The 24,139-nt window shown below is 40.6% G+C and overlaps 1 protein-coding gene across 2 annotated transcripts in view; it reads left to right on the top strand.

Moving 5' to 3' along the window:
* The window catches only part of acadsb (acyl-CoA dehydrogenase short/branched chain), an 89,912-nt gene extending 75,251 nt beyond the window's left edge, over positions 1-14,661 (top strand). For both annotated transcript variants that reach the window (XM_068052813.1, XM_068052812.1), the window contains 5 exons: positions 5,530-5,622; positions 6,090-6,179; positions 11,423-11,560; positions 13,576-13,675; positions 14,194-14,661. In XM_068052813.1, the coding sequence (XP_067908914.1) occupies positions 5,530-5,622; positions 6,090-6,179; positions 11,423-11,560; positions 13,576-13,675; positions 14,194-14,264 (492 nt within the window). In that variant the 3' untranslated portion in view covers positions 14,265-14,661. The remainder of the gene's footprint in view (positions 1-5,529; positions 5,623-6,089; positions 6,180-11,422; positions 11,561-13,575; positions 13,676-14,193) is intronic.
* Positions 14,662-24,139: the final 9,478 nt, after the last annotated feature.

The raw sequence follows: 24,139 nt of genomic DNA, 5'->3' as shown, positions 1-24,139 counted from the left end.
GACTCTTGCTCACGCTGCTGTGTGATGACAACCCAAGTGATGATTCTTTAAATGCGAGCCTACACGCTCACTGACGGCAAGCTGATTGACCATGGGTTACCACAGCCAAACCTAATCTATTTTTACGTGACTTTGATGCATTCACTTTTTCAACAGAGGATACTAGATAACAATTGTGAGCATGAATCTGGGTAATTTCACCATCCACCTCAACAAGTCAATTACATGCCTGTTGTAGCAGCACTGTTAGCCAGTATAGACCAGAAATCGATCCTGGGACCTTCTGGTTTGCATTTTTTTTAAATTGATTCATGGGATGTGGGTGTTGCTGGCTAGGCCAGCATTTATTGCTCATTCCTAATTGCCCTTGAGAAGGTGGTGGTGAGATGCCTTCTTGAACTGCTGCAGTCCATGTGAGGTAGGTACACCTACAGTGCTGTTAGGAAGGGAGTTCCATAATTTTGACCCAGTGACAGTGAAGGAACAGTGATATAGTTCCAAGTCAGGATGGTGTGTGACTTGGAGGGGAACTTGCAGGTGGTGGTGTTCCCATGCATTTGCTGCGCTTGTCCTTCTAGTTGGTAGAGGTTGCAGGTTTGGAACGTGCTGTCTGAGGAACTTTGGTGCGTTGCTGCAGTGCATCGTGTAGATGGTACGCATTGCTGCCACTGTGCGTCGGTGATGGAGGAAGCGAATGTTTGTGGATAGGGTGCCAATCAAGCAGGCTGCTTTTTCCTGGATGGTATCGAGTTCCTTGAGTGTTGTTGGAGCTGCACCCATCCAGGCAAGTGGGGAGTATTCCATCACACTCCTGACTTATGCCTTGTAAATGGTGGACAGGCTTTGGGGAGTCAGGAGGTGAGTTACTCACCGCTGCATTCCTAGCCACTGACCTGCTCTTGTAGCCCCTGTATTTTTATATGGCTATTCCAGTTCAGTTTCTGGTCAATGGTAACTCCTAGGATGTTGATCGTGGGGGATTCGGCAATCGTAATGCCATTGAATGACATGGGGAGATGGTTTATGCCATAGCATACAGGGCTAAGGCCAAGTGCAGGAATATGGGATTAGAATAGTTGGGTGTGGTGTGGCCGGCACAGACACGATGGGCCGAAGGGCCTGTTTCTGTGCTGTATAACTCTATGAATCTATGAATCTTGTTGGAGATGGTCATTGCTTAGCACTTGTGTGGCGTGAATGTTACTTGCCACTTACCAGCCCAAGCCTGGATATTGTTCAGGTCTTGCTGCATTTCTACACGGGCTGCTTCAGTATCTGAGGAGTCGCGACTGGTGCTGAACATTGTGCAATCATCAGCGAACATCCCCACTTCTGACCTTCTGATTGAAGGCAGGTCATTGATCGAGTATGGGACTGCTGCTCAGCTTATCAACTGCGCTATTGGGAGAACTTGGCTATTTACAAGCTACAATACGATCAAGTAATGTATATGGTTATTATTTACTAGCCCTTGTAGTCTAATGTGTGTTGATTAAACGTTATATTAAATGATACTTTAATTATAACTTTGATCTCCTGTGGTTTTGTTACAAGTAAACTCATGTCTAGTGCACAATTACTAACCTGGCCTGTGCCTTAAGGCCACTGCTCTGAATAGGCAAATCCAGGTAATTTGTAGCCACTTATGAACTGGCAGTAACTAGAGAGGCAACATCTAGCAGCCTATGGGACTGAACAGATCATCAGGCCCCAATCTCACAACCGCAGTCCCACCTGTTGACCTCCTGTCTGATCCTTTTGCACATTGGCCACATTTTGTCCCCTCTTATTGCTTTCCCTGTTGACAACTGATTTCTGTCTGTTTTATCTTGAAGCAATTAATGCTCTATTACTGAATTTGCTTGCCTATATATTTAAATCATTTTCCAGAAACAAATTACGCTCAATGTTTTAAAGTTTATTACTTTTATACAGTTCTCAGTTTTTCGATAAAGGAAAATTCTCTTGATCCCATAAATGGTTCAGAAGAGAGTTTTTGTAACACCAAATTTTCAGCGTTTTGATTGAGAAAAGAGGATCCATTCTTGATGAAAAAACCTTTTTGATCGTTCAAAAAAAATTTTTTTAAATCAAGCTTCTTATAATCACAGTTGTATTAATCAGAGCTCTTGTCTAACTGACCACTTCATAATAGAAAGTTGTTTATTTTAAATGAGACCTGCCCAAAATAAATCTGAGAATTCAATCTTGCATCGAATTACAAACAAGCCATTCGCCCCAACCGATCCATGGTGGTGCTTATGTTCCACATGACTCTCCCTGTATCCTTCAGCTGATGCTATCAGCATTAACCACCTCGTGTGGTTACCTCCTTCCCTCAAATATATCTATGTTATTCGCCTCAACTGCAACTACTTATGGTAGCAAGTTCCACATTCTAATCACTCTCTGGGTAAAAGTTTCTCCTGAATTCTTTATTGTATTTATTAGTGACTGTAGTATATTTATGGCTCCTGATTTTGGTCCCCTAAACAAGTGGAAAAAGAAACCTTTTTTTATATAGACTCTATCAAACTGTTTCATAATAAAACCTCTATCAGGTCACACCTTGAAGTTCCTTTTTTCTACAGACAAAAGGCCCCACCTGTTCAATCTTTCCTGATGAGTATAACCTGTCAGTTATGGTATCATCCTTGTAAATCATGTTTGCACCCCCTCTAGTGCCTCTACATCCTTTCTATAATATGGAGGCCAAAATTGTGCACAATATTCCGAGCTTGGTCGAACTAAGGTTCTACATAAGTGTTACGTAACTTCTCTGCTTTTCTAAGCTATCCTTCCGGGGATATGAACCCCAGTGCTTAGTTTACCTCTCTAATGAAAGAAAGAAACTCTTGCATTTGTATGACAACTTTCATGACCTCAGGATGTCCCAAAGTGTTTTACAGCCAATGAAGTACTTATGAAACCTAGTAACTGCTGTAATGTAGGAAATGCAGCAGCCAGTTTGCACACAGCAAATATTGGCCAGGCCACCAAGAATAACTCCCCTGCTCTTCGCAAAAATGCCATGGGATGTTATGTCAAGTCGACAAGGCTTTGATTGAATGCCTCATCTGAAAGACAGCACCTTCACCTGTGCAGCACAATCAATACTGCACTGGAATGTCAGCCTGTATTTTTCTGCTCAAGTTATGGAGTGGGACTTGAACCCACAACCTTCTGACTTGGGCGAGAGTGCTACCAACTGAGCCATGACTGACACCTTAACCTGTGCTGCTACTACTGATTTAGTTTTCTGTACCCACTTGTGCCCTTTGCTCCTCTACCCCATTTAGACACTGCAGTTTTTTAAAAGTATTTTGGTAAATGCACAAACTCCCAAATCCTTACAGAATGAGTGGACACGTTCCTCTATTCTTCAATTCCTGTGTGTACTGTTTTTGCACACAGTAATCTTCTGAATGTTCAGAAAGAACAAATGTGGTTAGAAACTCTGTGTAGCTTTTCTAATGAAAGAATCTCCAGTTGATGTCCAGGGTTTTGAGATGGGCCAAGGCCTTGAAGTAAAAACCTTAAGGAAGACATTAAAAGATAATTCAATGAGTAAATGTAATATTATAGCAAAAGATGTAACTTTTTAAAAATGTTGTTAACCTTATTTTGGACATTATAATTTTCAGTTACTCGGGATAAAAACAGTGGCCAAAATTTTCTAAAAGCATTTCAAATGATTCATCAACATTACATGACAGACTACTGGCACAAACATGTGACTAAAATTGTAATGACTAAAAGTAAGGCTTGTGTACAAAATGTGCATGTATTTGCACAATTATATGACACCTGTCAGTCATACTTGAGGCATCACACTTCCAGTATTGTACTTGGCATCAGAGTTGGCACAGATTAATTATGTAAATTCTTTGTATCCACATTTTCTTCCAACTCCAATTTAATTTTCTTCTAGATTGATTTGCAATTGTATTAATTGTGATTTAAATTTATTAAGACATATCTATACAGCTGATAGAGAAGGTGAACCAATCAAATCTTTCAAAACCTTTTGAAAACTTTTCCTCCTATATTTTCCCCAGTTTCCCAAATATAGGCTAAAAAAAATAGATTTACACAATCACAGCTGCATTAAATGAAGGAAACGCTCAGTATTTATTTTCTATTAACTCATTTTTCTGTTTCTGGTATAAACTGTGAATTTCGGAGGTACATATTTTTTGAGGTACGTTTTCAGTTTTTTGATGTCTAACATCAAAACTGGACATTAATGGCAAACTTACTGTTCATAGGCTCTCTTCCCCCCCCAACCCTTGCTGTCAAGTGGAAAAACATGGTCATGCAAGAGACAAGTTTTTTTTCTATTGAAACCTGATAACACCAACAAAATGGTTTATGCTATTTACTTCGGATTTCAGAAATTATCTTTTGTGATATGACTTAAAAATGTGTTTCCTTTCAAACATCAAAATGTGAAGCACAAATCCTTTGTGAGGTAGTTTTTTGATGGATAAAATAAAAAATAATAATTGTGTAAAGGCTTTCTTTATACAGTTTAGCCCTGAAATTCCAGGGTGGGAAGAAAATGGAACCTGCCCACCCAATGCGAGTGACCAGGACCCCCTCAGAAGTGGAGGAGCTTTATTGCAGCAGTTTGCCATAGTGTCAACAGGGCTCATGAACTTTCTAGATTTTTTTTTAAAGCACGGTTGTCCAGTCTAGGGAATCCAATTTGCAGCCGTTTTATTGCAAGACCAGACTCTCAAATTTTGAATTTCTCTTCGTTCCCTGCCCCTCCACATAACTGGCTGCATAGGCATCCTGAATTGCTAGGTGTGCAACTGAGGAAAATATGTCATCTGATGTATTATCCTTGTTTCCATCCATTTGCAGAAAGGTATATTATGGGTCTGCCACAAATATGCCAAGTATTAATTTTAGGGTGGAACCTCAATGACTCTGTTTTCTGGCCTACATTCTTATCTCTTATTTCACTGCCACCACCCCTGCCAGTTCAATTTCATGGACAGATTATTTATTAAAGCAATTTTTAAAAACCTGTTCCGGAGACTAATTCCTCTCCATCCTCAGTCACATGGGCAGATTATTTATTAAAGCAATTTAAAAAAATTCTTCAGGAGACTGATTCCTCTCCATCCTCAGTCACACTCGCCATTCTGAAGAATCTTACTCTGGTTTGGTTTTTATTCCTGGTGTGCAGACCCAGGTTTGTGTAGAGTGCCCTGAATTTTTAGTAAACTTGATCGGTAGTTGAACACATTGCCACTAGGCCCCCATCTCCTTCACAAATGTATTATACAAAAGAATGATACTGCCATATGATTATGGTCTGTGAATGCACCTTTCGCATTCTTCATTATGCACCACTCTTGTTATCAAAGCATTCCCACTTAGAACAGCTTAACTGTCTATGAGCAATGTTATAGCAAGACTGTCAATAATAGTTATTGTATGTGATTTACTGTTTCTGTACTTGGTTAGTTATGATTTTTTTTCTTCTGAATTGGATCACATTTTACTTCTGTGTTGCAGGTTCCAGAGAGTAACATTTTGGGACAGCTGGGTCAAGGGTACAAATATGCCATTGGAATGCTAAATGAAGGCAGGATTGGGATTGCTGCACAGGTTTGTGGAAATCATAACATCAAGAATTTTTGCAACTGTGTAAACATTTATCAGGCACCTGATGTCACTGATGGAAGCATTCCTAGAGTGACTCTGGGACTGCAACATCAGACCACAATGGGAGCTGAGTTGCGAGTACTTATTCAGAACTCTATAACGTATGATTTTTTTTAAAAATATGCTCAAACCAAATGTATATGCTCTGCTAGTTAATGAATAGACTAGCCGAGTCAACCAGGATAGTTCCAGGATTAATTCTAGGTTGTGTTGTGTTATGTGATCTCAGTTGAGATGTCAATTGGTCTAACCACCCTAGAAAATTGATCATTCCTGTTGTAGAACCCAGACTTTGTATGTGTTTCTTTTTTGAAGTATGAATTAGGGGAATGCTTTGAATGAAAAGCAGTTAATCTAAATTGTCCTTTCTCTTTTTAGGAGATAATTGTTTCAAATTCTGTTTTCTACAGATGCTTGGCTTGGCACAGGGATGCTTTGATAACACTATTCCTTACTTGAAGCAGCGAGTTCAATTTGGGAAAAGGATTTATGATTTCCAGGTACATCAGTCAAGCCTGCTTTTCTATCATTCTGGGATTTATTTTCTTTTAAGAGCAAGGAGGTTATGTTGAATTTGTTTCAGCCTCAGCTGGAGTGTTGCATCCAATTCTAGGTGTTGTACTTTAGGAAAGATGTGAAAGCATTGGAAGAGTGCAGAAAGATTCATGAGAATGGTTCCAGAGATGAGGTACTTCAGTTATGAAGACAGATTGGAAAAGTTGGGACTGTTTTCTTTGGAGAAGTGAAGGCTTCAAGGAGATTTGATAAAGCTATTCAAACACATGAGGGGTCTGGACAGAGTAGTTAGGGAGAAACTGTTCCCACTCAAGAAAGGATTGAGAACAAGAGGGCACAGATTGAAAGTATTTGACAAAAGAAGCAAAAGCGACATGAGGAAAGAATTTTTCAGAGTGATTAAGGTCTGGAATGTACTGCCTGAGAGTGTAGTGCATGCAGGTTCAATCAAGGCAGTCAAAAGGGAATTAGACTGTTATCCAAAAAGGGAGAGTGTGCAGGGTTATGAGGAGAAGTCAGGGATAATGGCACTTAGTGAATTGCTTATTTGTCGAGCCAGTGCAGACATGATGAGCCGAATGACCTCCTTCTTGCTGTAATAATCTGTGATTCTGTGATATGTCCCCAGTAAAAACTCCTTCAGCTTTCGTTCCTCACTGCCCTTTTTGAAAGTAATTTCTAACTTTTCTGCCTTCATCAAGATGAATGATGTCATGAGTCAGGATCTAGAACACTGCCCTAGCAGGGTAGAAAGTTGATCTGCATAAAAGACCACAATTGAGCTAATGTGTCATTTTAGCTTCCGTGATTGTCATCTTTGTAGACTTTTTGAAAGAGATACGATTTGGTATTGAAAATGGCTAATTTGATACTGTGAATTGCACTCACTAATAATTGTGTTAAGCGACACAGAGATCTGCATCTATAGGGGTTATCTGATCAAGGTTTATAGGATAATGGAGGGAATAGATAGCGTTCAAGTTGAAAGTTTGTTCCAATTCATCAGTTTGGGGGGGACCAGGGATCAGCTTTAAATTCTATAAAGCCAGATGTAGGTTATTCACCAGGGGGTGGTTCATCTCCCACCAAATGGTGGATCGTTGGAACAGGCTGTCAGCTTATGCAGTGGGCGCCAACCCTCTGAATTCTTTCAAGTGTGATCTGGACTCATTTCTGGCTTGGGTGGAGATCTTGTTACGAAAGCTCCTGCATAAAATTTAGGCCCAGAGTGATCTCCTGGATTCGTTTGATTGCATAGGTTGATCAGAGAGGACTTTATTATTTTTCCCCAAATTAGTCTGTGTATTTTCTTCCTCTACCAGAAAATCACTTGGTTTTGGGTTACTGGAGAATGTATATACTGTGATACACAACGTATCTCAATTGTGTGGGATAGAATAGATGGACCAGAGAGTGTCCTTTCCTATCAGTCACTGTTCAGTTGTTCATATTGTTGCCTATATGGTGAACTTGTGATCTCAGTTGCAGGGAGGCACTGTTGGAAACCATCTATTTTCCTACACTGGCAGAAAGTGAGAGAAGGTATCTCCTGATGAGAACAGTAGTGACCAGGGCTTCACGATAGAACGCTAGCCTTTGTTCCTGCCTGGATATGGTTTGTTGTACTAGAAAACAATGAAAAAGAAGAGAAAATAAAACTTTTATTAAAATAAGCAAAATATGTTACAGAAGATGAACATTTCAAATCCAGCAGAGGATAATTAAAATCTTTTATGTGAACATAAATCCTGCTTCAGGAGTCATTTCATGTAGGAACTTTTCCACCAATAGAGAAAGTAAAGAGTCATCCTCTCTGTCTGGACTGTATTAAAGCCCTGGGTGCAGAAGCAAAGGAACAGAATGCTAATTCACTGAACAACTCAGCTTTTCTGTATGATGTCCTGTTGATGCTGTAGTGTAATAGGTAAAAATTGGTTCTAACTATTAAATATTACAATGCCAAAAATAATTTTTAAGACAGTAACTTTTTTTCTTCTTCTTCTTCTTTGGCCTCCTTGTCTCGAGAGACAATGTGTAAGTGCCTGAAGGTGGTCAGTGGTTTGTGAAGCAGCGCCTGGAGTGGCTATAAAAGCCAATTCTAGAGTGACAGACTTTTCTACAGGTGCTGCAGATAAAATTGGTTGTCGGGGCTGATACACAGTTGGCTCTCTCCTTGCGCTTTTGTCTTTTTTCCTGCCAACTGCTAAGTCTCTTCGACTCGCCACGCTTTAGCCCCGCGTTTATGGTTGCCCGCCAGCTCTGGCGATCGCTGGCAACTGACTCCCACGACTTGTGATCAATGTCACAGGACTGCATGTTGCGTTTGCAGACGTCTTTAAAGTGGAGACATGGACGGCCGGTGGGTCTGGTACCAGTGACGAGCTCGCTGTACAATGTGTCCTTGGGGATCCTGCCATCTTCCATGCTGCTCACATGGCCAAGCCATCTCAGGCGCCACTGGCTCAGGAGGGTGTATATCCTGGGGATGTTGGCCGCCTCGAGGACTTCTGTGTTGGAGATACGGTCCTGCCACCTGATGCCAAGGATTCTCCAGAGGCAGCGAAGATGGAATGAATTGAGATGTCGCTCTTGGCTGACGTACGTTGTCCAGGCCTCGCTGCCGTAGAGCAAGGTACTGACACAGGCTTGATACACTTGGACTTTTGTGTTCTGTGTCAGTGCGCCATTTTCCCACACTCTCTTGGCCAGTCTGGACATAGCAGAGGAAGCCTTTCCCATGCGCTTGTTTAATTTTGCATCGAGAGACAGGATACTGGTGATAATTGAGCCCTGGTAGGTGAACTCTTGAACCACTTCCAGAGCGTGGTCGCCGATATTGATGGATGGAGCATTTCTGATGTCCTGTCCCATGATGTTCGTTTTCTTGAGGCTGATGGTTAGGCCAAATTCATTGCAGGCAGCCACAAACCTGTCGATGTGTCTCTGCAGACACTCTTCAGTGTGAGATGTTAATGCAGCATCATCAGCAAAGAGGAGTTCCCTGCTGAGGACTTTCCGTACTTTGGTCTTCGCTCTTAGACGGACAAGGTTGAACAACCTGCCACCTGATCTTGTGTGGAGGAAAATTCTTTCTTCTGAAGACTTGAATGCATGTGAGTGCAGCAGGGAGAAGAAGATCCCAAACAGTGTAGGTGCGAGAACACAGCCCTGTTTCACGCCACTCAGGATTGGAAAGGGATCTGATGAGGTGCCGCTATGCTGAACTGTGCCTTTAATATTGTCATGGAATGAGGTGATGATACTTAGTAGCTTTGGTGGACATCCGATCTTTGCTAGTAGTCTGAAGCGACCACGTCTGCTGACGAGGTCAAAGGGTTTGCTGAGACCTATGAAAGCAACGTAGAGGGGCATCTGTTGTTCGCGGCATTTCTCCTGTCGCTGGCGAAGGGAGAACAGCATGTCAATGATTGATCTCTCTGCTCGAAAGCCACACTGTGCCTCAGGATAGACACGCTCAGCCAGCTGCTGGAGCCTGTTTAAGGCGACACAAGCGAAGACTTTCCCCACTATGCTGAGCAGGGAGATTCCACGGTAGTTGTTGCAGTCACCGCTGTCACCCTTGTTCTTATACAGGGTGATGATATTGGCAGTAACTACATCCAGTATTTCTGCATTACTATTTTATATACTGAAATTTGTAATAGTAACTCTCTGTTTGGACCACAAGAATAATATTCTTTGGTTAACTGACCAGAGGAACACCAAAAATGAAGAATTTCCATCTTCCTATTTAAATCTTGCAGTGATGTCCAACCATTTAATGCTTTACAGATTTGTTGCTTAGCTCTTTAGCAAGTTGTGATAATCATTGGCTTGGATTTTGTGGTTTAAAAATAACAGTGAGACTAACATTATTAAAGAGTACATTGAACAGCAACTTCTCGTGACCACGCATGCACAGTTAAATGTGGAAATCAGGAAGTTGCTGTTGGAGAGTTGCCCTGCTCCTCTAGAAGCTGCACTATACAGATATCGTGACAAGTGATTCGGCATTCAAATACATGGAAGGACATGAAGTTGGGATACTTGTGTGATAAATACCCCAGTCGAATACAATAGTCGACATTTAGGTCCTTCATATCATGCTTGCAAGCATCCTTGAAGCAGAGCTTCATCAAATGGTTGGCATCCTTCCATCTACGAAAAGATATGGACACAAAACAATCCATTTTAGGTTGGGTGTCTTCCCTTGGTGCATCTTTGTTGATGGCTGTGAAGGTCAATCCTTGAGAGGCAGGTTCTGCCATAAATGCTCCACGTGAAGCTGTCAAGTGATGCTGTGAGTTGTTTTTGACGTTGGCACCTGTTGCCAAGTTCATATAGCAACTGGTGGTTGTGGTAGTGCACACCACTCCACAGGATGTATCGGCATTTCCTTCTTTTGCCAGTTAGTGACTCACAGGTGCAATAGTCGACATTTAGGTCCTTCATATCATGCTTGCAAGCATCCTTGAAGCAGAGCTTCATCAAACATTAAACATGGCAGAAAAAGTTGGGGCTTGCCCATTTAAGTGTAAGAGAATTTTTAACAATGTCTTAAATACTGGCAAGCAACCTCTCTGGCACTGAAGATTAACTTTTACAAGTGTAAATTCTTATTCCTGCAAATTTAAATTATGGTTGAAGATTTTTTTACATTCAAATAAAAATGATTGTTACTTCATCTTTTATCTCTCTCTTAATCCTATCCTTTATTCCCTCTCTATTTTTCTTTCTGTACACGAATTGGCATTGAATTAGCTGTTCTAGCTTACACTTCCTGGTTAGGACTCCATGTGTCAGTAAGGATTCTTTAGTCTGATTGCTAAAGAGTTCACACAGTTGCTTGCCCTGTTCACAGGTCCCAGATTTCCTCTAGAAACAATGTTTTGGATTTCTAATCACAGCAATTGCCAATACAAAAGCCCATAGAAAGTCTGGGTATGTGTCAGTGTAATAAATGGCTTGTGCTGTTTGTTCGCTACTGACCACAAAATCTGACCCATTCATTTTTTTAAAAAGATACGTTTTGCAACAAGATATTTAATGCACTGGGTTATTAATGGGCACAGATTATAATGGTGGAAATTGTGATTTTCAATATTTTTGTAAAAATAATTGCATCTAATCTTAAAATTAGATGTTGAGTATACATGCTGTAGTGTTGGAAATAGCAAAAGAGATCTGTTGCTTAGAATGCTTAAAAAATTTCAGTCTCATTATACAGGGTATGCAACACCAGATTTCTCAGATTGCAACCCAGTTGGAAGCTGCACGACTGCTTACTTACAATGCTGCTCGACTGAAAGAAGCAAGGAAAACCTTTATTAAGGAAGCCTGCATGGCAAAATATTACACTTCTGAGGTAAGAAACTGAATATAGAACTGGGTGAATTGATGAATAGCATTCAGGCTATGTAAGATTGAGAGATATATGTTTATTTTAGTACATTTAATGTGACAGGGTTTAGTATGAAAGAACGAGTTGGTGATGCAGAGGTTATGATAGGTACACAACTCAAGCAGCCTCTGTCCATTCTCATTCATCCTTCCAATGCCATAGCGCCCAAGGCAGGAGAGCTATGAGTCATGGTCGGCCCCAACCCTGGCATTAAAGTCATGGTCGGCCCCAACCCTGGCATTAAAGTCATGGTCTCTTCAGACTACTAGAAAAGATCGGATGTCCGCCAAAGCTACTAAGTATCATCACCTCATTCCATGACAATATGAAAGGCACAATTCAGCATAGCGGCACCTCATCAGATCCCTTTCCTATCCTGAGTGGCGTGAAACAGGGCTGTGTTCTCGCACCTACGCTGTTTGGGATCTTATTCTCACTGCTGCTCTCACATGCGTTCAAGTCTTCTGAAGAAGGAATTTTCCTCCACACAAGATCAGGTGGCAGGTTGTTCAACCTTGCCCGTCTAAGAGCGAAGACCAAAGTACGGAAAGTCCTCATCAGGGAACTCCTCTTTGCTGATGATGCTGCATTAACATCTCACACTGAAGAGTGTCTGCAGAGACACATCGACAGGTTTGTGGCTGCCTGCAATGAATTTGGCCTAACCATCAGCCTCAAGAAAACGAACATCATGGGACAGGATGTCAGAAATGCTCCATCCATCAATATCGGCGACCACGCTCTGGAAGTGGTTCAAGAGTTCACTACCTAGGCTCAACTATCGCCAGTAACCTGTCTCTCGATGCAGAAATCAACAAGCGCATGGGAAAGACTTCCACTGCTGTGTCCAGACTGGCCAAGAGAGTGTGGGAAAATGACGCACTGACACAGAACACAAAAGTCCGAATGTATCAAGCCTGTGTCCTCAGTACCTTGCTCTACGGCAGCGAGGCCTGGACAACGTATGTCAGCCAAGAGCGACGTCTGAATTCATTCCATCTTTGCTGCCTCCAGAGAATCCTTGGCATCAGGTGGCAGGACTGTATCTCCAACACAGAAGTCCTCGAGGCGGCCAACATCTTGAGCATATACACCCTACTGAGCCAGCGGCACTTGAGATGGCTTGGCCATGTGAGCCACATGGAAGATGGCAGGATCCCCAAGGACACATTGTGCAGCAAGCTCGTCACTGGTATCAGACCCACCAGCCGTCCATGTCTCCGCTTTAAAGACGTCTGCAAACGCGACATGAAATCCTGTGACATTGATCACAAGTCGTGGGAGTCAGTTGCCAGTGATCGCCAGAGCTGGCGGGCAGCCATAAAGGCGGGGCTAAAGTGTGGCGAGTCGAAGAGACTTGGCAGTTGGCAGGAAAAAAGACAGAAGCGCAAGGGGAGAGCCAACTGTGTAACAGCCCCGACAACCAATTTTATCTGCAGCACCTGTGGAAGAGTCTGTCACTCTAGAATTGGCCTTTATAGCCACTCCAGGCGTTGCTTCACAAACCACTGACCACCTCCAGGTGCTTACCCATTGTCTCTCGAGACAAGGAGGCCGAAGAAGAAGAAGACATTTAATGTAACTGTTTCCTTTCGGTAGTTCTAAATATGCGAAGCAAAGGCAACACTGTGATGAAACCAATAGAGCTCCAATATTCTTATCCACAGTAGAACAGAAGTTTGTATCCACAATTTCTCTAGCTTCTAATTTAGGTCTTGAGTGATGCTGAAAAAAGGCACAGGTGGGGGAGCGGAGAATAAAAATCACAGGGCACATTAGATTTGACAACCATTCTGTAGTGGTTAATTTAGAGGGCCTGACAATAGGTGCTTGCTGAACTTAATGAGATAAAGCAAAGTGTGTTAAACAACTTAGTTATGTTGAATGCATAAGTGAAGAGTTACATATACTGTTTGTATGATCTGACATTTTCTAAAAGTAATGAGACCTACTTCCTTATTTAAAATTACTTCTTACAGATAGCAGCCTTGACTTCTGCCAAATGTATTGAGTGGATGGGAGGAGTTGGCTTTACCAAAGATTATCCCATAGAAAAATATTATCGAGATTGTAAAATAGGTAAAAAAAAAACTTGTTTATGAATTGCACAAATATAGAGATAATGTACATTCAAGACTGGAGATTGAATATTGACAGTCAAAGTGGTAAAGAATTTTGAGTTTTTACTAACTGCTGCATGAAATTTCATAAATGGAGTAGTATTTTACTTTTTTTTTTAAAGACAGTGGCATGGGGAGGAGGGAAGGGGCAGCAGATGAAACCTAATAGGCAAATCCCTGACTTGCTCAAGTGATAATTCACCTTCAGTAAAAGATTCACCTTGTAAATGATTAATTGGTTGATTAAAACAGTTTGATAGTAATGGGTTAGAATATCTGTAATTGTATTTTACTTTTTGAGATTGATGTTAGCCTTGTCTAGCTTCAATTCAGTCATCACAAGCAGTTGTCTTGTCAGTGCAATGCTACATTAAGCTAAAATGACACATAGCAACCACCAGAGCTATCTTTTCTGTTAATCTAGTCTGTGCTTTTGAATTTTATCTTATGAACTGTGACCCTATTGTCCTTTTCCAGGTTCAATATATGAAGGAACCTCAAACATTCAGCTGAATACAATTGCAAAATTGATAGATCAAGGGTTCTAATGTTGCTGTATGTCATCAACAGCCCCATTGATACTTTCTTAATGGAGTACAGATGCATTAGTTTACTGCAAATCAACAAGGAAGCAGAATCCAGCTTCAGAGAATTATTTTCCCTCCTGCATGGATTGTTTTCCATTCATTACAATAAAGCATCACAAGTAAAATCAAATGCCATTTTGGTTGAGTTATTTTAACATAAATTCATTAAGCAGCTCTTTCGATACCTTTGAATGGTTGTACATTGAGTTTTGACATTATCTCCATTCTTGCAGGAATGGCAAAGTTAATTAATTATTTTACTAAATATCTCCATTATATATGTAATAAATGATTTATGGTTGTACCTGTACTTATAAAAAAAAATAGCAAGTAGTAATAAAATTGAAAAAAGCATTAACCTTTTTGTAGTCTGCATTAACTATTCTCAAAATCACTTTTGAGGTTATTGGTATGTTTGATTTTGTCATCTCTTTGGCAAGTTGAAAGTGACTAAGTAGTCTCCACTTTGTGGTTTTCTATCTGTATAAAAGCTTGTTAGTATTTTACATGGTAGAGTGATACAATAAAAACATTTTTGTGTTTGAATAAGTGTTAGTCAGTAACCAGTGGTCATAGATTTGGCAATGAGAATTTTTTCAACACAGTTGTTGAAGATCTGGAACGCACTACCTGAAAGGGTGGTGAAGTCAGATTCCATAGGAACTTTCAAAATGGCAATTTGATATGTACTAATTTGCAGGGTTATGGGGGAGAAAGATGAGATTTGGGACCAAATTGGACAACTCTTTCAAGAGTCGGCATGGGCAGAAGGGCTTCTTCTGTGCTGTAAGATTCTATAATTCTAACTATTTAAGTAAAATGATGCATAAGTATTGTCCTGCAGCTCCCTGGTGGTTCAAAAGGTAGGTGCACACAAATTGAGGTATTAAGCCATACAGGCCATGAAGTTTAAGTTCATCCTTGATTGGTGCTGAATTAATTGGCTTTGGCCATGACAGTAACACGATGCTGCTTTTGGCCTCAGCTCCTGAGCGAGGGAAACTAGCTGTTCTGTGACTCTGGCTGTAAAGTGTAGTGTAGAACTCGGGTGAGGACAATCGAACAGCCTGCCAACACTTCCTGTTTAGACTCTCCCATCAAGAATGGACAATTTGTGAGATACCAGAGGGCCTCTGGGACTAAAGGACACACATACAAATGTTGTATGTCTTGAGTAAGGTTAAAGATTACAATTCTAGTTCATCCTCAATTTCAACCACATTTAACTTCTTAAGGGATCTGTTTTTCCTTGAAATCTCTGTTTCAACACAGGAAAAATATTGCTTCTCAAACTATATGCATTTCTAATTCCCTGTTTTTCCTTCTGGCCATTTTGTTTTTACATTTCTAAGATATTCCTATGTTCTTTGGTTTCCCATAACTTTTGTCCTAAAGGCTTTGAAAGTTTAGTTTTTTTTATTAATTTCACTTCACAAATGATGAAGCTGTATAAAATGCTAGTTAGGCCACAGCTGGAATACTGTGTAGAGTTCTGGTCGCCACACTATAGGAAGGATGTGATTGCACTGGAGTGGGTGCAGAGGAGATTCACCAGGATGTTGCCTGGGCTGGAGCACTTCAGCTATGATGAGAGACTGGATAGGCTAGGGTTGTTTTCCTTAGAACAGAGAAGGCTGAGGGGGGACCTGATTGAGCTATACAAAATTATGAGGGGCGTAGATAGGAAGGAACTTTTTCACTTAACGGAGCTATCAATAACCAGGGGGCAGGAGGTTTAGATGGGATTTGAGGAAAAAATTTTCATCCAGAGGGTGGTTGGAATCTGGAACACACTGCCTGACAGGGTGGTAGAGGGAGGAACCCTCACAACATTTAAGAAGTATATAGGTGAGCACTTGAAATGCCATAGCATACAAGGCTATGGGCCAAGTACTGGAAAATGGGATTAGAATAGATATGTGCTTGATGGCTGGCGCGGATGCGATGGGCCGAAGGGCCTGTTTCTGTGCTGTATAACTCTATGCCAAATGTCCACTTATCGTTTAGGGTTCTGTTGCTTTGATCTGCACTTCACTTGTCTTATATACTTAATACTATGTCCTTTAAGGTATTCTATTTGTCCTCAACTGAGTTTCATCAGTACTCCTCCCCGGTTGATTTTTGTAAGCACTTAATACATTGACTTGAAGTTAGCCCCTTTAAAGTAGTGTACCTGAGCATTGGTTTATTCCAGATCATCAAATTTGATCATGTCATGGTCACTGTTGCCTTTGGTGCCATTTCCTCTATTGCCACTGTAGTATCTGAATCACACGCCTTTACCAGGTCAAGAGTCAAATAATCTCTCATGGCATCTCAATGCAATGGGTCAAAAAGCAGCCATGCATTATATTTGCCAGCTCACATTCTAAACCACTTGGTCATTTCCAGTTTATTTTTGATTGGCTAAAACCTCGATTAGAATGATCCTGGTGTTTGTACATTTCTTCATACTTCTTCAGAGTAACCCGTTTGTGTTTTGACTCCATGGTCTAAAGAGAATCTAAAGAGTGCTCCCTTTGCACTGCGTTCTTCTAGCTGGATTATCTAATTGGAAAATATATCATGTACCAATGGTTATACTTCCTTTACCTCTAAGGGGTCATTAATGTTGTCACAGAAGTAATTTTTTCTCCTTGAATTAAAAACAGTGTGTGTGCCTTTGACATGTTAAAAACAATGCACCTTTAAGGGAGAAAGTTCTGTAATTTCGGGAGACAATTTACCAGCTGCATTTTTTGTTACCCTGGGCAACAGCAAGAGAGAAAGGTCACATGGTAATGCTTCCATTTGACAGTGTAGAACTAGCGGAGACCAGTTAGTTTTGAGAGATTTTCCAGCGAGGCAAACTGAAGAAAAGGAGCAGTTTTATTCTCGCAGCAAAATTCTACAAGGTGCTACAAGCCAAGTTAATTCCCTGAGTAAAGAAGAAAAGCTTTTCTTTTTCAAGAAATTATTTATATTGCTGTGCTCATCATTCAAAGAACTGCTTAATGCTTGCGACAGCCGAAGAATTGAATGCCTATCTTTTGAAGGACTATTTTCATCAAATCTGGATGAAGACTTCGAGTGACCTTTGACCATTTTCACAGTAGAAGAACTCATCCATCAGGAATATAACCTGAAAAGACTTTCTTATTTATTCTTAAGAGACAGCTAATTTTAAAAGCTCCACTTTCAAAAAAAAAATTAACTATTGTTAGTTTTTGAGTGAGAGAGAGAATGGGGGAGTTAGATTAAATTAAGAAGTTATAAGGTCTTTAAACATAGGTTTTATCTTAATAGTGTTTAAGATTTTAATAAATAGTTAATTTGTTGTTGTCTAAAGATACCTGGTTTGGTCTGTTTCATTCTGGGGTTACTAGAGTGTTTAATTTGGCGGTTTTCCGATTGGATGTGACAGCTTAATAATATGCTGCGACCTGTGGAGTGATGGGACTGAATTGACAGTGGGTTGCTTCTGCCGCAGTCGTAACAATGTTTAGAGTTATTCCACCTGCTTTTCTATTTTTAGTCTGTCATTCCTGAACATTCCCTTATAACCTCATGTGGTTGTTTTCATCACTTAAGATTAAACATATTCTGAGATCCCTATTACTTTGTACTTTTCAATTGGTACAATTCAGTTTGAGTTCAGTCATCTTGTTGCCACTGTTTCTAGCATTCATATATATGCACTTAGGTTAAGCTTATCCTTAACATTCTCTTTCTTAGTTTACCTTTTATTAATTTTCTTTTTGATCTGTTTTATTTCTCACCCCCACCCCACCTCCCTGCTATTCCAGTTAAAATCGTACTCCACTTCCCTGTTTAATCATTGGGTTTCAACCTGGTTTGGGTAAAGTCAGACAACAAAAACAACTTACATTTATTTAGCACCTTTTTAGTGAGAAACATCCCAAGGTGTTTCACAGGAGTGCTATGCAACCGAATTTGACACCCAGCCTCATAAGGAAATTTTAGGACACGCAACCTAAAGCTTGGTGAAACAGAGGTTTGTAAGGAGCATCTGAAAGAAAATTCTAGGGCAGAAATTTCAGAACTTGGGCGTTGACAGCTGAAGGCATAACTGCCAATAGTGGGGGCAAAGGAAATCAGGGATGCACAAAAGCCCAAATTTGGAGGAATACAGATTTCTCAAAGGGTTGTAGACTGGAGGAGAGATTGGAGGAATTTGGATATAGGAACGAGAATTTTAAATTCGAGGTGTTTCCAGACTAAAAACTAATGTTGGTCGAACAAGCACAGAAGTGATGAGTGAATGGGACTTCATACGAATTAGGACACGGGCAAATGTTTTGGATGAAGCGAAGTTTATGGAGAATGGAAGATGGGAGGCCAGCCAGGAAACAATTGGAATACTTGAGGCTGGAGGTAACAAAAGCATGGATAAAGATTTCAACAGCAGATGGGCTGAGACAGGGGCAGAAATAAGCAATATTAAAGAGAGTAGGAAGTAGGTATTCTTGGAGAGGATTATGGAGTCCGAAGCTCAATTCTGAGTCAAATAGGACGCTGCGGTTGCAAACAGTCTGGTACAGCCTCACAATGGCCTGAGAAGGGCATTGAATTGGAGACTAGGAAATAGAATTTGTGGTGAGGGCCAAATTCAATGACTTTGATCTTCCCAATATTGGAAGAAATTTCTGCTCATCCAATACAGGATGGTGGACAAGCAGCATAACAAATCAGATGCAGTGAAGGGGTCATGGGAGGAAATGGTGAGGTACAGTTGGGTTTCATCAGTAGACATAGAATGGCTGCCTTCTGTGCTGTAACCATTCAGCCCATGTCTGTGCCAGATGTGAAATCTAACTTGTTTTTGGATGATGTAGGACAGCGTAGATGAAAAGTAGGGTGGGGCCAAGGATAGATCCTCGGGGGACTTCAGAGGTAGCAGTGTGGGAGTGGGAAGAAATGCCATTGCAGGAGATTCTCAGGTTATGACTAGATAGACCAGCATGCAACCAGGTGAGGGCAGCTCCACTCAGCTGAACAATGGAGGATGGTGTGGTGAATCATGTCAAAGGCTGCTGACAGGTTGAGAAGGATGAGGAAGGATAGTGTACCATAGTCACCGTCACATAGGATGTCATACGTGACTTTGATAAGGACCATATCAGTGCTGTAGCAGTGGCAGAAGTTTGATAGCGGGAGAGATGGCCACGGTATTAGAAGGTGACATTCAATGACTGAAGAGAAAAGGGAGGTTGGAAATGGGCGGTAGTTTGCAAGAGTCGAAGTTGGGTTTTTGAGAGTGGATGTGGTGACAGCATATTTGAATGAGAAGATAGTACCAGTGGAGAGGAAATTGTTAACAGCTAGCTCCGGACTTGCCTGAACAGTATTCCAATGCCCGAGGATTTAAAAACCAGTCCTCTATATCTCCTTCACTGTTAACCTATCTAAGGTGCTGCTGCCCAACCAGTACAACATGGCACTGGGAATATTTCTGAGATTACTACTCTTGCGATTTTGCAGTTCAATATGGAACTAAGCTCTTCAAACTTCTTGCATTCCACTCTTACCTATATCGTGAAAGAGTTTTCAGTTCTTGGAATGAACTGTTTTGCATATCTAATCAAGATAGTAACTAAATCTAATATAGAAGTTCAAAATTATGAATTCTTTAGGAACAAAGTATCTTATTTAAATGTCCATAGCTGAAAGCTAATTCTTCAGAGATTCAACAGGAATTTTACCTTTAGGATTCGTTTTCTGGACAGAACAGGTTAGTTCATTTGATTTTAATAGTGCAATATGATGTGATTGTGCTATGAAATTAGGGGTATCATGACAAAGGGCAGTAAATAGCATGTTCAATTTGCTGCTCTATGTACATAGTAGTTGGTTGACTGATCAATAAGTAACTGAGTTCATATTGTAAGTTAAGTCTCTGGCTACATTTGAGCACTAGGTGGCACTGTTTGCTGTGCTTTAGCAAAGCTAAACAAGGCAGCAAATGAATACCAACCTGATAGCATGGTAAAACTAATTTCTTTATATGCAGTATTGTCAGGATTTTGAGTTTCACTTGATCATGTTGGCCACAGTTATTCTCAGATGGTCATTGATTGAGATGGGCAATGAAAGTGGAACCTTGTTAGAAAGAAGTTAATTTCTAAGATGAACCATCTTTCATTAAAAGCAACAGGACTCATAGGGTTGTATGGGTACATTCCTTGACCCCCCACCCCCGCCACCATTTGTAATCACGGATATTTTGTGATTTGAACTCCATTCTCTTCCTTAAGTTATACTCTAGTTCTACAATTGCAAAATTCATGCCCTAGGAAGGATACAATTTCTAACTAGTGATACATTTATTCAATGGGAGAAATATAGTAAATATGTGAGCCACCTGATCCAACAAGCAAAAAATATATTAATTGGTCTATGTTTGGAACCCTGGGAGTTGCTGCAGAAATGTACAATCTGACTTCAGCGCCAAATCAGTATAATTTGTGAGTGGTGTATTTTTCCCAAAACAATCATGGGGCTGTGTTAAACAGTATCAAAACCACAATGCCATGTAGATCTCTGCTATGAGTTTTCCCTTCCTTTAAACAAAGAACCTTAAAGGAGGATAAGGGGAAATTCCAACTAAAACAATTTTCAGGTTTCCAACTGCACCACAGGAAATATATTTTTCATAGAGTATCCAAGATCTTAACAATTGTAGCTGCATTCTGTTGTGCCAGTTACTATCAGCAATTCACATAGACTATCACCAAGTCAGCAGTCAAAATCAAAGTACAATTGTGGCACTAATTAGCATGTTCAGCTTACTGTCCAGGAATTAAGTTCAGTAAACCAATGGAAATCAAATACCACTCTGGCATAAATATAGTTAGGTATATATGTGATGTGGATACCTATAACATGACAACATCAATTAATGTTTTGTTACGACTGAGGCGGGAGGAGTGCATTGTCTTTCTCTAGTTCCACCTCTCACAGGTCACAATATATATTTAAATATTTACCCAGTTACTGATATGGCCAATCATATACTCTACTCTTTATCCCAGAATAAAATACATCAACCTGGTTTCTTTAATAAACAACAAAATTATCAGTTTATTATAAAACAAGACTTATCAGTAAAGATGCAAAGCATTAACACACAGTTTGAAGTAGGAATGCAAATAGATATTCCCTTCTAGATACCCAACACACACACGCACCAGTTAGATTAAAAAAAAGTTTTCTCTGCAAAGATTCACTTTATAAGAAAAAAAACAAAAAAAAACTTTGGCCAAATACTTGTTCATTCTTGAAGGAAAGGGAGAAGATATGGAAGGATATCTGTTGTCCTTTGGTCTGGCGTCCAGGTACATGGAGACGGGTCTGGAATTTTTTTCTGGAGCAGGTCTTTTCAGGCAGCATTGAGAATTAATCAAGCAGCTTTCCAGGACGTTTCTCAAGAGAAATGTAGCATCAGAGGTTTTAGCTAGATTGTCCAAGGTTTCTCAAAGAGGTGGAGAAAGATAAGTTAGGTACTTCTCTCTTTGCAGGCTGATCTCCAACTGCCTTCAAAACAGTCCGCACCCCAACAGCAAGTCAAAACCACCTGACCACCATAAATCTTGACATGTCACTTCTCTGTAAATAACTCCCCTGGCCACCAAGGTTCCTGTTGTTTATTCAGCCTAAGGCATGTGACATCCAGTAAAGGTTTGTTTTCAAACAAAACCTCAAGTCCGAAAGTCCTTCTGTTGATCTTTTTAAAAAAACACATCCATGGAAGCTCTTCAATTCTAAATCATGAGTCCTCAAGAAAAAAGGAAGCACTTTCATAACAGTCGCTATATTCACATCTTTTCAAGTTGCAGAGCAAAAAGGTGGATAATACTCTATTACTACATCTGCAACAAATGCTTTGATACATGCTTTAAAAGAAAGGAGGTACCTGGCTCCCTTGACTTCATTGCATCGATCCTTGGATTTCACTCCTCTGCTGTTATACCAGACATATCTGTGCACACCACTGACACCTGATGTTACCAAGCATTTCTGTGAACCCCTGCATCAACTCTTGCTGGCTCAAGGTTGAATCTTCATTTCTCCTCAGCCCTCTTCCCAGTGGATAATCACCAGCATTGTAGCGACTGATACTCTGACCCTTAACCCCCAAATTTACTGCCTCTCCACAACTGTCTTCAAACCTGGACCTTGATTGATTTATCAATGCTCTAAGCTGGGTCCACCCTGTCTTCAAATCAACTTGTGCAACCACTGGATCTTAGACATTAACTTTGGATTCTCTAATGTACTCTTGTTATGAACAGGATACATCTCTCCTAATCGCTGCCTTGCCTATGTAACCTGAATTCACTCTGTCTTCATTTGTGTGCACATTGTGGCTGCCACTTCGGACCCAAGCCTATTGTTTCTATTTCCTTTTCTGTTGGCCGCTCTCGGGTCTTTTTCTTCTGTATTCTCCAATTGCTGTCACCCAAACAATGATGCCATTGATTTCACCCCAACTCATAATTATCACTTTGGAGACTAACTCCCCTGTCACCTTTCCAGCTATGAACCCCTCTTGGTTAAACCCAAAGCTACACTCTAATTCCCTTGTTATTCTCAAAGCCCAGAACACTGACTTCTTATGAGCAGCAAACTCAACTATTCCATCATTCTCTTTTGGCAATCATGCTTTACAGTGTGCCGACTAGGGGCTAATATCACCAACCTCTTTCCCGTCCCACTCCTTCCGCACACGACTGCCCCCTTGGACTTTTTCCTCCCCCCCCCCCCCCCCCCCCCCCGTTTCTCTCAATCCATTCACTCGTGACCATGATCTCATTGTGGACATCATGGCTTTGACTTAAACTTGCCTCACAGGTGGCAACACCTTGCCCCTTACTGAAGCTTCTCACCTGGCTATACTTTCCACCACCTGCCCTGCCCAAACTACCATAGTGGCAATGTGGCTCTTAATAAATCTTGACCTTAGTTGCTCCCTTTACTTCTCTGGCCCTACTCAACTTCTGTGGCCTTTGATATGGTTGACCATGCCAGTCATTTCCAACACCTCTCTGTTGTCCTGCACAATGGGACTGGCCTCATTTGGTTTCACCCTTGCCTATCAGGTCAAACTCAGAGCATCTCCAGCAGTGGCTTTTCTACCTGTCCCCACACAGTTACCTTCAGAGTTCCTGAGGAATTAACCTGGGACCCCACTTCTTCCTCATCTATGTGTTGCCATTTGCAAAGACATCGGGTCAGCTTCAACATCTATCCAGTCACCTTTATATCTCTCTACCATCTCAATGGCTATAGTACCATGAGTGTGTGATAACTCAAAATTGCTATCCAAGATATAAACAGCTTTTATATAGTTAACTTCAAAGTGTTAGCAACTAAACAAGGGGAACATACAGATGATCCTGAAATTGTGCATTTTCACATCCAATGGGTGTCCTGCGAAAAAAATAGTACAAGTGCCTGTGCTCGAATCATTTAGTACAAAATTTCACATCATTAGGTCAGTTTTATAAAAGGTTGATGAACTTCAAATGTTAAAAATATTAAATGCAAGGGATAAATGCAACAAATTGTATAAAAGTGCAGTAACTATAGGCAGAACATACTTTTGATCTATTGCGTATAGACTAATTGCAGATCACCTGGTATGTTTCCTCATTTTGTATACTTTCTGCCCCTTGTTCTCTAAGAAATGGATTAATGTCTCAGCCATGTATGATGCAAAGATCTAAACATGATATCTAAAGATATAGCTTTTTTATTCTGTGGGTGTGAATTATTTTATATATGAAGAAACAAGTAATCATTCATTCCAGTGAAGATTTACTCAAGCTGATAATTGT

Source organism: Heterodontus francisci, chromosome 20 (genome assembly GCF_036365525.1).
Source record: "Heterodontus francisci isolate sHetFra1 chromosome 20, sHetFra1.hap1, whole genome shotgun sequence".
Lineage (NCBI taxonomy): Eukaryota > Metazoa > Chordata > Chondrichthyes > Heterodontiformes > Heterodontidae > Heterodontus > Heterodontus francisci.
This window is presented reverse-complemented; position numbering and strand designations above follow the sequence as displayed.